The sequence below is a fragment of the Diabrotica undecimpunctata genome, chromosome 7, assembly GCF_040954645.1.
Source record: "Diabrotica undecimpunctata isolate CICGRU chromosome 7, icDiaUnde3, whole genome shotgun sequence".
In the NCBI taxonomy this organism is placed as follows: domain Eukaryota; kingdom Metazoa; phylum Arthropoda; class Insecta; order Coleoptera; family Chrysomelidae; genus Diabrotica; species Diabrotica undecimpunctata.
Genome location: NC_092809.1, coordinates 102,291,540 through 102,308,484, shown reverse-complemented (window position 1 = coordinate 102,308,484; position 16,945 = coordinate 102,291,540). Strand labels below are relative to the sequence as shown.

The 16,945-nt window shown below is 33.2% G+C and overlaps 1 protein-coding gene across 1 annotated transcript in view; it reads left to right on the top strand.

The window, feature by feature from the left end:
- Positions 1–16,387, top strand: part of apolpp (retinoid- and fatty-acid binding glycoprotein apolipophorin) — a 65,413-nt gene extending 49,026 nt beyond the window's left edge. Inside the window, exons 18-25 of the mRNA XM_072537903.1 lie at positions 990–1,275; positions 4,947–5,165; positions 6,840–7,340; positions 9,230–9,413; positions 10,778–11,099; positions 11,244–11,468; positions 11,581–11,784; positions 16,200–16,387. Of these exons, the coding sequence (XP_072394004.1) occupies positions 990–1,275; positions 4,947–5,165; positions 6,840–7,340; positions 9,230–9,413; positions 10,778–11,099; positions 11,244–11,468; positions 11,581–11,784; positions 16,200–16,223 (1,965 nt within the window). The 3' untranslated portion in view covers positions 16,224–16,387. The remainder of the gene's footprint in view (positions 1–989; positions 1,276–4,946; positions 5,166–6,839; positions 7,341–9,229; positions 9,414–10,777; positions 11,100–11,243; positions 11,469–11,580; positions 11,785–16,199) is intronic.
- The last annotated feature ends 558 nt before the right edge of the window (positions 16,388–16,945 follow it).

Sequence of the window (16,945 nt, the reverse complement as noted above, 5' to 3'; positions counted from 1 at the left end):
TCAAACTCTTTGTTCCTTAGATATATTTTATACTCAATATTAATACATACTACTTAGACATTGTACATTTCTACCATGTGCTTCGGCACCATAACCTATTCTTCTTAACCTGTACTTCTAATCATCTGTCATTCTGATTTACTCAATGACACAGAACATCACAAAAAGGGTTCAGGGAAGTATTACACTTTACATTCCTAACATAGTCCAATAGGTTCCAGCAAGCTTGGATTTGTGGTTCACCTAATTTGCTATAAATTTTCAATTACCCTTTAATGTTGTTCAAATGTTTCGGCGAATTGCCACTTTCAATGAACTCTTTATTATTTATACCTTACACTACATCTTGACATGGTATTTGTTCAGAAAATCCATTAATGTATGGCAATAATATATGTGTAAGTCTTATAAGTATTGGTGGAAATTTTGTTATTGTTTTTTGAGGTAGCGTTTTCTTCAAAGATTATTTTTATAATAAGAGGATTGTAAAATTCCAGTAGGCAATTATTTTGTTCTCAAATATTTTTGACTTTTCTCAGATTTTTTGTGTGATATATGTGCACTGGTGTTAAAACTTATCTTCCAGACCAAACAAATTTAGTAAACCAGTTTGTAGTTATTAGATGGATGTTGTTATTTTATTGCAAACGTTTGTATATTTGGAAAGATTTAACCTCAAAAGATATGTTTGTAATAAGTTGATGGAAATGAGAATCCTGTAGATAATATTGAGTCATATGTGTAGAATGTTTGAACAGTTTATATTTTTAATTATAGTTTATTTTTTATTTAATGTTACACTTGGATTATACAGATATGCAATTTTGAAATAAATTTATCAAGTATATAAAAAATATTTCCGTTTGTATGGTGGGCTTTTCCACCAGTTTTTATTCAGAAAATATGCTGTTGTACATACCCACATATTTTTATTTACATGTGGGAAAAAATCTTATAAGAATATATTTGAATGATTATTTTTTTTGTAGAAAATCAAACAACAACCCGTAGACGATATTGCAGTTTTAAACAAACTTTTCACAGTTAGCGCCAATCTTGTTCAAAAGATCTTGACCTTGATAACATCTTCAACTGCTGATATTCAACAACCCCAAGTGTCAATTTCTCTCGATTTCTTCAAGAAACTGCCGAAATTGGTTGCTGTTAAATTGTCACCAATCAATTACATCCTACTTGAAGATCCTTCGAAGGAGCTCATGGATCTAGGCTTGTCATTATTCACGAAACCAAAAGAATGGTTCGCTCCATTCAAACGTAAGTACTACAAATCGTAGATAATACTAAACACTTAAAATATAGTATAAGTAATTTTTATCAAGTAATGTGTTACATGTTGCAATAGTTAAAGTAAAGTTCCATGAGACGCATGTTCGAGTTTGGCTGTGCACAAAATTTTTACTCAAATCAAATATAAATCAAATTTTCTTATTCGCTGGATCAGTACTGATTCGAAATGTCATAGTTATTACGATATAATTAATGGCAATTTGTAAAGATAAGAAGAATGACTTTACTCAGTAACAAAGCGTTAACATACATATTACACAAAAATACAACAAGATAACGCACAAAAGATGTTAATAGCTAGTGATGCAGAAATGCTGATAGCAAACATTTTTATTGACAAGTCAATGAAAAAAAGTAGCTACAGCTGGTTCCTAAAAAAACTGATACGACTCTTAAGGCGCATTTTGTAGAAAATTAAGCAGTGTATTTTGAACGATAAATACTTATCATTTACATATTGTCACTGCCACTGCCAAATCTTAAAATTTGTCAGATAACTTATTTTGTTCAACCTCAAAAAATGGCTCCACATGCTAGCAAAGAACTAAAAGCAAGAATCGTAACGAAATTAGAAGATAGTTGGTCACTATCTGCCGTATCGAACCATTTTAACGTAAGCAGAGTAAGAGTTTTTAATATTAATTAAATTTGGAGAGAACAAGAAACTTTCGAAAGAAAGCAAGGTTCTGGAAGACCAAAAATATCTACCACTCATGAAAATCGTACTCTTTTGGAGAGATTAGAAGAAAATCCTTTTAAAGATGCGAAAACTGCAAGAATTATGTCACAGTTTCCGGGAAGAAAGACAACAACTTGGTGCAAAATTAAAACATCGCGTCTTAGGTACCGGACTGAAGCAAAAAAAACAAGCTCTTACACCCAACAGAAGCAATCAAAACTTATATTTGCTTTAAATCAATGTAACACCAATGCTTTAAACTAATGTAATAAGACAACATAATTATAAATTTATTTATTTATGAAAAAAATATTATTTTAAATGTGGACTTAACTAGTTTTTGTAACAAAAAAACATCTTAAAATTAAAAACTGGAATTATGACAAAAATATATTTCTGAAAATCTTAAGTTTACATCAAATTTTACTCATATATCAACATCACTTTCGATATGTTCCTCTTTATTTCCAGTGTCATGACGGCTAGGGGTAGTTGCATTTTCGACATCAAAAAGAGTCCTCGTATCTCGTATAGAATTCAATATTGCCTGAAATAACTAGTTTGACAAGTTTTGTAACAGCTTCATACTTTTATGGTTTTATTTTTAAGTATATGTTGCCATATTCCAATGAAGGACTGCTGGAAATTTTTCTATTCATACCTAGTTTATAAAGAGTCATGTTGCTACATATTCCTGTCATAGACTCGCTGGTTTTGAAAATACCCCTTACGGAAGTTTTGACATATGGCATCACCCATTGTTTATAATCTCTTACTTTAAGTACTCTGTCACTTGGAGCTAGATCTCCGCTTGATCTCAGACTGTGTTGAACGAATACAACATCAAAGGAATTTTTTTGTACATCTCTTAATCAGCTCAACGTAAGTCTCAGGATTGTCAATCACTTCCAATTTCAGTCTTTTCTTCTCAATGGCACCAAAGTCTCTATCCACTGGCACTATAGAATGTTGTGGAATTGTATACCATATTTCAATATTTTTAAAAATATTTCTTTTGCATAACTGATCTAGGTAAGTAAAAAGAATTCGATTTTTGTTTTGGATAAATGCGTTGTCACAAAAACTTTTTAACTTTGTGTGCAGCGAATCTTTGTGTTTTTCAATATATTCATTCAAGCAGGTCATAACCTCTTTCGGCCCTTTCTGGGCAAAATTTTTCGTGTAAGTATACATTGTTATTTTATGTGTTTTTAGATTGTGAATTCCAAAAACGTATAGCCATAACTGACTAATATAATATTCATCTTGTGCGTTAGTTACACGCAAAGGCAGGTTCTTTTCATAATCAAAACATATAATCATTTCAGAAGAATCAGTTGATTTTTGAGCTTCAGCTAGTTATGTTTTAAATACATCTGCTTTTCTAAGATGAATCTCCTTATCTCTTTGAAGTGTTTTTAAGGTTTCCTATAATTAGATTCCAGTTCAGCTTGCCTTATACTAACTAGGAATTTTGTACAGGTGTTGCATATATCTTTTCTTGGATATCCAAATAAAATGTTAAATTCTTCCTTAAATACCCTCGCAAAAATCCCATTTGAGACTTTGTTATCAGAATGTGTTGAAATTTTCATGTAGTTTAGTGATTGATAGATTATGGTCCAGGTATTTTCTATTACGGCTATCAGATCTTATATAGTGCGATTCTAGAGCTGGTAATACAACAATAAATTTTCTGACCTTTTCAAGAGATTCTGGCGGCGTTCTGTTAGACCTAGTGGCATGACGGCCTCTATTGTCTGCTGGATGCGCTGCAGTTCTAACCTTTTTGTGTAACCTAGATTAAAAAACCCCGTGTATAGCTAAAAATGGTTTTTGACATAAAGACACTTTTCCATTCTCGGAATTATTATTAACTTCATATGAGAAGACTGTACGACTTCCTGATTACTCTTTATTACGTACACGTGATCGGTTTTTCATAACTTTCTTAACACAACCTTGTAAATAAATTGTTTGTTCTGAATGGGTAGATAGACTACACTACTTTTCAAAAATACTTGCTTGCTGTAAATCACTTAGCTTAGTTGCACACTTACACCTACAAACGCCGATTTCACGACGTTTATTCTTTTCTGTAAAACGATTTTTCTGTTTTAAAGTTCTTTTCCATTTTTCTGGGTTTTAAGCAGTTTCTTTCCTTTTGAAACAGAATCCAAATTTTTGGAATCCCCTCCAACAGGAACAAAGTTATAGGTTACATTTTCTGGTTCTACTCTACAACGTCTTCTTCATTCTTGCTGCTACGTGAATCACTAACCATCGCAGGTATACTTTTACGAGAAGTGCCTTCGTGAGGATCATACTCCCTTCCCGAGTAGTTACATTTTCACTGTAACTACTTGATTCTAAAATAAAAAATGTACTTTACTAAACATATAACCTTAAAATCATTATTTTTACTAAGCTATGCTTATTGTTCAATATCGTATTTCTCATGCATTTAAACTTCTTATTTATTTTTAATATAATATCATAAATAATATGGAAAATATTCTTACTAAAATCAGACATTTTTCTCTACGTTACTTTCTTTTGATTCCAAAAAATTCTCAGATCAAAGTTACTTACACGTGAATCTATTTCATCAACAAACTTGTAGGTTAGGAATCCCCGTGTCAGTAGCAACAAGTAGTCAAGTCTTTTTGACACTTAGCAACTTCTTGCAATGAAATTCTGATTGATTAAAATTTTATGATATGGGATTTTACCCAGTAAGACACTTTTTATTAGAAATCTGACAGCCAGGTTATAGTACACATAATTTTATATAGATGTCGCTACTTAACTTAATTCTAGAAAAATATGGACTTAGTTACTGTTTGCACTGACCCTTTCAATTATGAATCGAAAAGTTTAATTTACTTTAATAAACTAAAAATAACAAACTCTATACTATTTTTCGTCCCTAATTTGATAAATATTTCTTTATTTGTAGTACTCGGAATGATTCTCCAGGCTCAGCACGTCTATACATTCGATGGAAAATACCTTAACTTCCAAGGAACCTGCAAATATCTTTTGGCAAGAGACGCTGTCAACGGTAACTTTACTGTCATTGGAAACACCGCAAACGGACGTCTTAGCACCATTTCTTTGGGCGACAAAGAAGATATTATTACTGTTAATGAACACGGACAAGTTATCCTTAACGGAGGTAAGTAAAGTTTTCAATTTAATTAGAAATTTTGTTTCATCTGTCAGTAACTTCAGAAATATATATAGATTGATACTTTTTGCCTTTTGGAAATAAAAATCGGTAATAGACCAACGGTTGGCTTTTATTGTATAATTATTTTCTCTGGTCTTGTTTCATGTTAATTAATATTTTAATATTTTATTACAAGATATAAAACGGAAAATTATTTTTTTGTCTCGAGAAATTATGATTTCCCCTGATAGTTGCGGTTACAGAGCACTGGTTTGAAGTCCCATAGTGTGCTCGCTTTTTGGTATTTGTTAGTTCTTTTACTTTTTTATGCATATTAAAGCTGTCGTACTTTCTGTCATACTCTTCTATTTCTATGCATTGATCTGCTAACCACTTTTTCTTTGCCTTTCTTATCTCTACTTTAATTTTGCTTTGTAGTTCTTGATATTTTGGCTCTAAAAACTCTAATATTGCAACTCTTCATGCAACTATAACTTCTGATATATTCAAAATAAAAATCTGGTCCATCTCTAATTTACTCTCTTTTAACGTGGATAAGACAGTAGCATTATCCTATAAAGGAGCTCTTCAACTCTTGCTTCTTAATAACAGCCAGATCAGTATCGTTGATTCTGTAAAATTTCTTGGTATTTTTATAGACAGCAATCTTAAATGGTCCCTTCATATCGATTTATTAAGTAAGAAACTAGCCTCAGCCTGCTATGTATATCTGTTTGAAAGAAATCAACTAAGCATCTTCCAAAATAACATATTTTTCTTTGTTCGAGTATCACCTTCGATATGATCTTCCTTTTTGGAGTTCTAGTACAGCTGCCCAATCTGATGATATTGTTAAATTACAAAAAAGAACATTACGATATCTGTTCAGCCTCAGAAGAATAACACATTGCAGAAGTTACTTCAAAAATCTCAATTTCAGTTTAGAAACTGTTTGCTTAATTTGTAAACACCTACATGTTTTTACAGCAAAATCTAATCATAACTACTCCACCAGAAATTCATTCCACTGGGTTAGTAAAGAAATCTATATTATATTCGACAAAAAAACTATACAACCATCTCCTTTTACAACTTAAATCTGCAACATCTTTCTCCAAGTTCCTCAAAATGACAAAAGTCTATCTATCTGAAAGACTATTTTACCTACTGTAAGAAATTACAGTAGGTACTTTTATGTACAAGTAACTAAAGTATTTTTATCTATTATTGGGTATCATATGCAGCAACTTCAAATTATTAGTTCGTAAGGTTTTATTATGCAATTTGCAATTTATTTAAATTTCAGATTTATGTAATTTCAGTAAATTTTAATTGTTTCTGTTATTTTCCGGCTTTTTGTAAGCTTTATCCATAAAATAACAGCTGGAAATCTATCTTATTTTATCTTTATCATTCTGCGGGCTGGTTTTCTTCCTTTAGTAATTTTAACGCATATTCTAGCCTAATGTAATCAAAGTTAAATATATTCTATCTATATTTATTTCGATCGAGATCTTTATGACGAGAACAGAAACCCCTAGAAAGTATTTTATAAGAATCAAAACACGTTTAATCAACTTTGTTAAAACTATTGTATTGGTAAATATGAAACCAATATATTGGTATTTAATATCTTGCTAAGTAAGTTATACAGTGGTTAATACATTTTTATAATTTTAGGTCACGCTGAGTTCCCTGTTCGCAAAGGAGGACTTGCAGCTTACAGAACCTACGAAAACGTCCATCTAAAATCAAGTGCCGGAGTTCATATTATTTGCACACCAACATTACAAGGATGTGGAGTTTACGTTTCAGGTTTCTACCACGGCCAAGTTAAAGGTCTTCTGGGTAGAGGCAACAACGAACCTTTCGATGATCTCACTGTTGCCAATGGTAAAATTGTTACATCAGATGTCGAGTTCGTCAACTCCTACAAAATCGGTAACTGCCAACCAGCTGTTGTACCTCCTTCTGCACCATCTAATCCAGCTTGTGAAAAGCTCTTCGGGTGGGAATCTTCGCTCAGACTGTGCTATCCATTTGTTGACACCGATATTTTCAAGAAAGCCTGCAACTTTGGATTTGCAAACAATGTAAAAGATACTGAAATGTCTGCTGCCTCCGCTTATGTAGGACGTTGCCTCGAACACAACATTCCAGTTAGTGTTCCATCTCGATTAAGTAAGCTATTTTTTGTTTTATATTGATTATTAAATTTTTTATATCTATCTTTTTATCTTTTAAGAGACTAATAACTGTGATAAAAACGGAAAATGTGCATAAAAACACGATTTAAACTTAGTTAAAATTTATTGTTCATAAAATACAGTATTCAGTTATCGTTTTAGTTACTGTTTGTTAAGACACTTGGGTAATCTTTTCTGAATTGAAAAAATCGGGTAAACAAGTTTTGTGGATAATGATTTTATAATCATACTTAACAGTAACATTATTATCTCTATTGAAAAATAATTGAAGATCTTTTATGTATGCCTTCAAATCTATAATCATAAGTAATTCTAGGTTTCTATAAAAGCCTATCGGAGCTACGTTTATTACCTAATTAGGTTTTAAAAACATCTGTTTTAAATGCTCAAAATAGATATCATGCTCAAAATAGATAGTGTGTTGAGCGTTTTCCACTACATTTCCGCAGAATTTTACAATTGTATAGAGAGGATATCTGAAGGAAAAGATTTCTGAATTTCTAAGAATATCCTTGTTTAGCCAGCCAGAGGTTGTCATAACTTTTTGCTTGCCTTTGTTTTGGAATATTTTTAATATTTTTCATTAGGCTGGATTAATATCTCGCAAGGGGGTAAAAACGCAAAAAAATTGATTTGCCAAGAATCTGTACACCGTAGAAAAATATATATTAAAAAAATGTAACTTGGATAATTTTAAACAAAAATGTTTATAAGCATTTTTTGTGTAGAATGAATGTTAAGAACTCTTAGAAGGAACGATTGAAGCCACCGTCGATTTTGCATGTCAGTTACGCGCGCAAAATCAGCTCGACGGTAAAAATTCGATATCTTTTGATTCAAATGTCCTATCGACAAAAATCAAGAGATCAAGAGATCAATCTTTAAAACCTATGACATGAATTTAATGTTTAACGTTACAAACGATCACACGTCACGGGAAATGCATTTAAGGAGACGATTTTGGGTGTAGTTAATTGCAGAAGTTTTGTTCTTTTAAAAAACGTACTAGTGTAATTAAAAAAATAGTTTTAAATGTTTTAGATTGTTTGTTGTGTGAAAGTTTAAATCCAGAGTTTTTTAAGCATATTTCAAATGCCTTACATTTGTTGCCAAAATTAAAATTTTATGCTATAGGTCTTAAAGGTTAGGCTGTAGTCATCGAAACTTTATAGTGCTCAGTCAATGAAAGGGATAAATTGTATTGATCTCGTGAGAATCATAAAAAATGACAAAAATCGCACCACATTTATTTATTTAACACCTGTATAAAATCTGAGTTTAGTTGCGCCAAAATACAAATACTGTATACTAAAGCTGAACTTTGTACCTTTAAAATGCATCTTGATTTTTGTCGATAAGTCACTTAAATCAAAAGTTATCGAATTTTTACCGTCGTGCTGATACAAATTTTATTGAATTCGCATTCTACACAAAAAATACTTATAAACATTTTTGTTTAAAATTATCTCAGCTACATTTTTTATACATTTTTTTCTATAGTGTACAGATTCTTGATAAATCGATTTTTTTGCGTTTTTACCCCCTACGAGGGGGGTTTTAGGGAGAAGCCTGTTGGTAAAAGCGGTAAACATTTTTGCATCTTTTTTGTGGTCCCAAAATTAATATGCTCGGCAAAATTCAGCATGTTCGTATGATTTTTAGAGGTTTAGTGGCATTTTCGTCTCTGACGACTGTAGTATAAGTCCTTTTTTCCTTTCAGCAGTTTTATTCAATTAGTTTGACTTATTTCCTCACTAAAATTATTGTTTTCATTTAATATAATGTCTGTTTATACATTTATATTTTTTTAAATATGTCCTAAATAAATAGTGAAAAATACAATTTACATTTTCTTTTACACAGCTCAGTGCCTCAACGGACCTGAAGCTCACAATGTTGGAGACCAATTTAGCGTAAAAGTACCAAAGAATGCAGCTGATATTGTTGTTATGGTCGACACTGTCAAAGCTAATGAGCCAGTTTACAATGAATTAGTAAAACCTCTTATTCAAGAGCTTACCAAGGGATTAGCTGCCAAAGGATTAACGTAAGTATAACTTTACTTTTAATTTTTAAAATTTGAACAAGATTAGAAAAATCGTACACAGAACATTTTTGAAGAAAAAATAAAACAAAAGATGAGGAGGAACAGACTTCTAACTCAAACGAAAGAAATCAATATAGCAGTGAAAAATAAAAAAGCTGTCATCATCATCAACCTGTATGCGTCCACTGCTGGACATAGGTCTCCCTCGGTTCTTTCCATCTGCCTCTGTCTTGTGCGGCTTGTATCCAGTTATTGCTAACACGCTTCGGGTCGTCAGTCCATCTAGTTGGTGGGTATTGCTCTGCTCAGTATTGCTTCTTGTCTTGGTCTCCACTCGACAATATGTTTTGTCCACTGATAATCTTACGACGTGTCCTGCCCAATTCCATTTTAGCGACGCGATTTTTTCGATGGCGTCTATTGTTTTTGTTCTACGACGTATTTCTTCGTTTGGGATTCGGTCTCTCAGAGAGACACCCAACATCTGGCGCTCCATAGCCCTCTGAGTTATGCGAATCTTATTCACTACCTTTTTTGTGAGTGTTAATGTTTCCGCTCCATAAGTGAGTACAGGTAACACACTTTGGTCAAAGATTTTCCTTTTGAGGTATATGGGTAGAACCAATTTAAATACATAGTTCAATTTACCAAACGCTGCCCAGGCTAATCCTATGCGACGTGAGAGCTCACATGTCTGGTTATCTCTGTCCAACCTAATTTCATGTCCTAAGTACTTATACGATGTAGTCTGCACAATATCCCTTCCATCAACAGCAATATTTCGATTTAGCACCAGATTAGTCATTATTTGCATCTTGTTCATATTAATCTTTAGTTTGACCTTCAAGGAAGCGTGATTTTTCAAACGTGAAGCGTGATTATTATTGCATCGTCCATACGATCGGCTGCAAATCTCAAATTACTGAGCTTCTCTCCATTTATGTTGATACCATGCTCGTTCAGATTTGCCTTCTTACAAGTATGTTCGAAAAGCATCGTGACTTGATTTGGAGGGATGGTGTCTCCTTGCCGTACTTCTCGCTGTATACAAAATTTATTTGTTTCTTGTTCAGATAGTCTCACGCTAGCTGTAGCATTTTGTTAGACAAAAAAGCTATACAAACAATAAAGTCAAGATAGTAAAAGTGTGGTGAGAGTGACAGATAAAGTGAGGAGAAGAGAGAAAGGAAAAAAATGGGATAAAGAAGAACTGGAAAGAGATAGTGGGTACGGAAAAGGGAAGAGGGATATTTAAAAACTATTGAATTTATATTTTTAAAGTATATTCTTTTATTTCTTGATTATCATTTCCTGAAAACTGTATCTACTACTACTATATTTCTAATCACATTTATATTTTACAGAGATGTTGAAACCCACCTTATTACTTACGGAGGTGAAAACCAATGGCCAAGCCACGTCACCGTTGGTGGAAAGCTCGTATTCAAAGGAAAAGCTCCCGAACTTAAATTTTCCGAAAATCCCAAGGAAACCAAAGTTGTTGGAGAATTATCAAAATCTGTAGAGGCTTTCCGTAGTATTCTTAGAGATATCAAGCTGGCCTTTGGTCAAGATCTTCAAGCTCAAACCTACACAGAAGGATACGAATATCCATACCGCGCCCATGCCGTTAAAATTATGTTGGCTGTTACTAGTAAACCATGCGAAGTAGGCAAGCTATATCCAGTAAGTTGATATTTCTAATTATTTTCGTTTATTTAAATGCAGAATAATCTGCACCCCTGAATACTGTATGTATTTATGAATATATTTAAGTCGAAAGAACGCGTTCGCCATTTTTAATTTGTCGTTAATCAAACATATTTTTAGTTGCAGAAATTGAGAACTCTTTTCTACAAAAATAACCAATTTGCCCTTCAACTGATAACTCCATTCGAAGGTCTACAAGTTAAAGATGCCAAGAAAACTAAGGACGTGATTGGATTTAATGATGAACACGTCTTTACATTCTCACAATCCAAGAAGCCCGAAGGTACCGCTGAATTATATAAAGAATTACAATATGACGACTACTGCGTAGACTTTACAGTTAAGGTAAGTAATTTAAGCTACAATATAACTAATTTTATCGTTATACGTCACATAGTATATTCTTAATATAAAAAGTATATAAAAACAATATATTTATGCATTAATCTAATTTCAGAACCGCGGAAATGTCTTCGTAACAGACAATTTCCTCGATGCAAAACCAGATGGTAAAAAACAATTCCTTCATACCGCTGCCCATAACATCATTAAAGAAGCCATCAACCTCGAGCAAGGTTTGGACTGCGAATGCAGACCTTCATCGCCTTACGGAGGTAAAAATGTATGCAGGGAATCCTATTCCAAAGAAAAATCAGCACCAGTAAGTATTCAGTACAAATAATTTGTTCATTTTTAAAATTATTTTTTTTTTATTTTTAAATGTATATTTACCATCTATTCAGAAACAGTACATTGAGTAATTAGTAAATGTGATGACAATATTGACTTGATTTGGGTACCGTCCAGCGACAGTTCTCCATTTTTACCTATGTAACCAGGTCTTCTGACCAAATCCTATTCAGTCTTCGTTCCTTCATTGGTGGCTGATATAATTCATTGATAATTTGGTTGTGGTGCGTTGAATTACGAATTTTGGCCTTGTTGGCTTGAAGTGATATGACATCTTTTACGGTTTACGGTACTCCTAGTTATTGTGGATGGTTGAATTGCTCACATACCAAAGGGCTTTAGCTATCATACGTAGTGTTTTTGATTAGAAGGTTTGCAAAAATTTTGTGTTTGAAGGCTTGCTACAGCCCCAGAGTTCCACGCCGTAAGTCCATATTGGTTTTAGTATGACTTTGTAAAGCAGTATTCTATTTTCTATTGACAGTTGTGACTTTCTGCCAAGTAACCAATTCATTTTTTTTTAATTTTATATTGAGCTGAGTTTTTTTGGCGTTAATGTATTGCTTTCAGGTCAGCTTTCGGTCCAAATGCAACCCAAGATATTTCACAAATTCTCTAGCAGGAATGCATTGTTTAGACTAACTTGTGGACAAGTAAGCCTTCTTGTTGCAAATTTGATTTGGGCTGATTTTTTGTTATTGACTTTAATTCTCCATTTTGTCAAGCAATTCTCTAATGTGTGCAAGTAATTTTGCAGCTTTTCAGATGCTATGTCTGGATCTTTGTTTGAAACTAAAACGGCTGTATCATCGGCAAAAGTCGCTACTGTGACGTCATCTGTAGTAGGTATGTCAGCAGTAAAGATTAGGTACAGGAAGGGACTGAGGACACTGTCCTAAGAAACTTCGGATTGGATTGAGTGATAGGTTGAGAAATCATTATTGATTTTTATTTGAAACGAACGTTCGTTAATGTAGGACTTCAGGATAAGGTACAGATCGCTAGGCAGTAAAGATTTTAATTTATATAGCAAACCGTTGTGCCAGACTTTATCAAAAGCCGAATATCGAGAAATACTGAGGCAAACAGAGTCCTTTCTTTCAAACTTTTCTTGATTTTATTTACTCTTCTTAAACACTGTTGGATTGTTGAATATTTTTGAAGGAAACCAAACTGATGGTCGGGTATTATGTTCTCGAGTGGTTAGCAGGAGTCTTTCAAATATTTTGGACATCAAGGAAAACGGTTCTGTAGGCAATTTACCTGGCATTTCAATCATTATAATATGAACATATTTCCACTGGATTGGAAAATGGCTTAACTGCAGCATTCTATTGTAGATAATAGTAAGCAACACAACTGCTTTTTTGGGTAGATGTTTTAGGACTCTCCCATCGATTAAATCGTATCCTGCGGCTATGTGAGAGTTGGTACTCATTCTTATTCTGCGAACTTCGAATGGGGAAAATGCTTTTATTGGTGGTGATAATTGGCAGGGTGCATCTAGATATTCGCTAACTACATCATCATTTATGTTTTGACCTAAATTTGGAGTAAATATATTTTTTAAATATTCTGCAAATACATTAGCTTTTTCATTGTCAGTCTACGCCCAACTTCTATCAGGTTTTCTTATTGGAGGAATTCGTAGTGTCAGTTTCTTGAATTTTTTAGTTGTTCTCCATATAGAGTGGCCATCTGGAGAGAGATTGTTGGTATAAAAATTAAAGGTGTCATTACGAGCTTTATTTAGCGCTGACGTTAGCTGGTGTGTTAGTCTATTTAGCAGTATCTTATCGAGCGTTTTGTATTAGAGTCATTAGCTTTTGTACTGCAAATTCCAGCTTATCAGATTCTTTTATTCGGTGATCTAACATTACATATATTCTGGTTAATAGTGTTTTCAAATTGTTCTCAGTTTGTTTTTTGTTAGATAATCTTAATGGCTGTTTATTGTATATTATAGTTGTGCTTAATATTATTATTATGCACTGTGGTCCGAACTTTTGGAAGAAAACTAGGCTCTATTTTTAAATGCGTGTTAGGTAAACCTTTAAATATTGCAAAATCTAGAAGATCCGGAAGTTTGTGGTTATCTGCTGTGCAGTATGTTGGTTGTCCTGTGAATAAAAAAAATCAATTGTTTTTCTGTAATGATCGATGTAGATTTCTACCTTTCGTTGAAGTTAGTCGTGATCCCCATAGAGTATTTTTGGCATTCCAATCGCCTGCTATAAGGAAGTGTGAGCCAAGGGTTTGGAAGAAGCTGTCATATTCTTCAACTAGGATATTTTATCTGGGAGCTGAATAAATAGCTGCGACAATCAATGGCCACAAGAACGTTTCTATTCTGATTGAAGTGATCTGAATTTTAGGTGTGGATTTTAAAATTATAAACTAGATTACATGTAAATATATAAATCCTGTAATTTACATTCATCAGTATGAAATTACCCTAGAGCCTGAATGGTATAGTTGCAGAGGTACTTGGTACTGGAAAAATCTCCAGAGCATTGTAAGCCACGCCCCATTCTACATGTTACAATAACGTGTAAGTGGAACAAATTAAAAGATAATTATGAAAAAAATGGTAAATTCAAAAATGAGACCAAAGTTTAATATTCATAACGCTACAACTTGAAAGCACATATCGGGAATAATGCCTTGTCATATAAAAACGCTTTGGTTTAGGATTTCCAGTCGCAAATGTTTAAGATAGTACAAATACCTGAGATTCCTAATAACAAATGACAATAAAAATATAGAATAATTTTACTACCAATACCGTAAAAATTACTTCATTTATATTGTGACAAACCGGTGAATTTTCTACATTTTCGGGTAATCGGAACATTGGTTTTAGAAGAAACTTATCGTCTTCCATGTTTGGAACAATTGTGTAGTTTTTAAGAAGTCTATTAGGCACTTGAGTCGGCTTGAACAAGTTCTTTTAAACTGTGAGTTATATTGTTGGCAATGCAAGCCTGGTAGTGTTGACATTCTGTGAGGATGTGCTTGATGGTAATAGGAATATCGTTGCAGTGGAAGCATAACCTGTTGGTCTGTAGAGGACATAAGATGACCGTGTGCCAAACGTGTGTGTCCTATCCTCAATCTTCGTATTGCTATCTTCTCTTTTCTGTTTAGAGATTCTAGGGATAAATAGCTGTTAACATTAGGTTGTATGTCTCTGAGCTTGGTGTCTTTGGTCATCCAAACTTCCTGCCACTTGCCTTGGATATTCCTTTTGAATTTCGATTTTATATCTTCTTGGAGATCTTCATCTGTGTTTCGAGATGCATCGGTATAAAGCACCTTATCATAGTGGGATGTATATACAATATCCTTGAAAGCTTGTCGAATAATAATATTATTTGTTTGTTGCTTATTAAATTTACAGAGAGAAATGTTTATAAAAGGAGCTGTTCTAGACCATGGCGGGGATTCTGATTTTATGGATGCAAGTGTTTGAGATAATTTTGTGTCTTGGCACAAGGGTTGCAGGATTTGTGAGATTAAAAGTATACATCTGGGCTGAGTTTACGAGTCCGGTTTTTGCCGAAGTCGAAAGATTAAATACAGGGTTAGTCGAATTCGACGAAATTCTGCTAGCATAAAATAGGAGTAGTTGCTGCCTCCGAAGGTAAAGGGGAGTTCATGAGATTCATAGTAGAGACTTTTAGCGGGACTGGATCGAAATGCTTCTAAGCAAATTGTTGTGAATAGAGGAGAGCAGTGTTTAGAGTGAATAGAGTTTAACGATTGTAATGAATTATTGGATGCGGACAAGTAAACTATACAACCATAGTCTAATTTGGATCGGATTATAGCTCGATATATTTTGAGTGGTACACTTTCATCGGCACCCCATTGATGGTGGGACAATGTGTTTAATAAATTCATTCTGCTTAAATAGTAGCCTTTTATTTCATCGATATGACGATGCCAGGTGAGCTTGTTATCGACAGTTAGTGTTATTTTGGGTATTTCTATGCTGTTGTATCTCCTGGTGAATTTAATTATTTTGGATTTATTGGAAGAGAACCTGAAGCCAGTTTTCTCGGACCATATAGTAAGGGACTCCACAGAATTTTGTAATAAAGATGAGGTTGCAGCTGTGAATTTTCCTTGGCAGTATACAATAAGGTCGTCTGCGTATAGGGCAAATTTAACGGGAGATTTTGTATGAGAGCAGATATCATTGATGGCTAGTAGAAAGAGAGTAGAACTCAATGTAGAACCTTGGGATACACCATTTTCAGTGACATAGTTGTTAGATACTACTGTACGATTATTATGCGGGTTCATTGTGTTACTTTATCCCTAAGAGAAATTATAAAAAAATGTGTTGATTTTATTTTCTTAAACTTTTAATTTTTGTTTCAGAAGAGACTTCCAAATAAAGCGTGAAGTAACCCTCAGGCAGTGAGTTAATTTTAAGTTACATATAAGACTATATAGATAAGTTATGTATAGTTATTTACGTTATGTTTTTTACGTCACGGTATTGAAATTTGTATAAATCATATTTATGCCCATACATCTAACAAAATAAATATATGAAAGTTTAAAAATGTGTTTTTTTATGTGTAATTTATCTATACCAGTTGTAGTGTTCAATTTTTTATAAAATTGTTAATATAATCATCCTTCAAATTTATTTATTACACAAATTAAAGAAGTTTTGCTAATTTGTTGTAATTTTTCTTCCTCTGCCTCTCTTTCTGTCAACTTCTAACAGCTATATCCTTCGTCCCACCCTTGCCGTGACCAAACTCGTGACCAAACCATTTCAGTCTTTGTTCTTGAATCTTCAACCACACAGTACAAGATGGCAACTGATAGTAAAGTCGCAGTTTTAACAGCTTTAACGTTTAAAAGCTAAAAAGGCGGGAATTAATTGATTAGAGGTATAGAACTTTGAAAGAACAAAGATGATTTTTATCTACTGACATGAAACTCACTTTATCCGAAAGATAATCTTTTGGCATTATAATTTAATATGATTTCTGGTATACAACCGTCATGGCTGGCTCTGACGTAGTCTAATTTAGAGGTCCAATTTTCGATCACTTTTTCCAATATTTGTCGCCGTATATCCTTTAAGAAGAAGAAGGACGAGTATTGCTGAT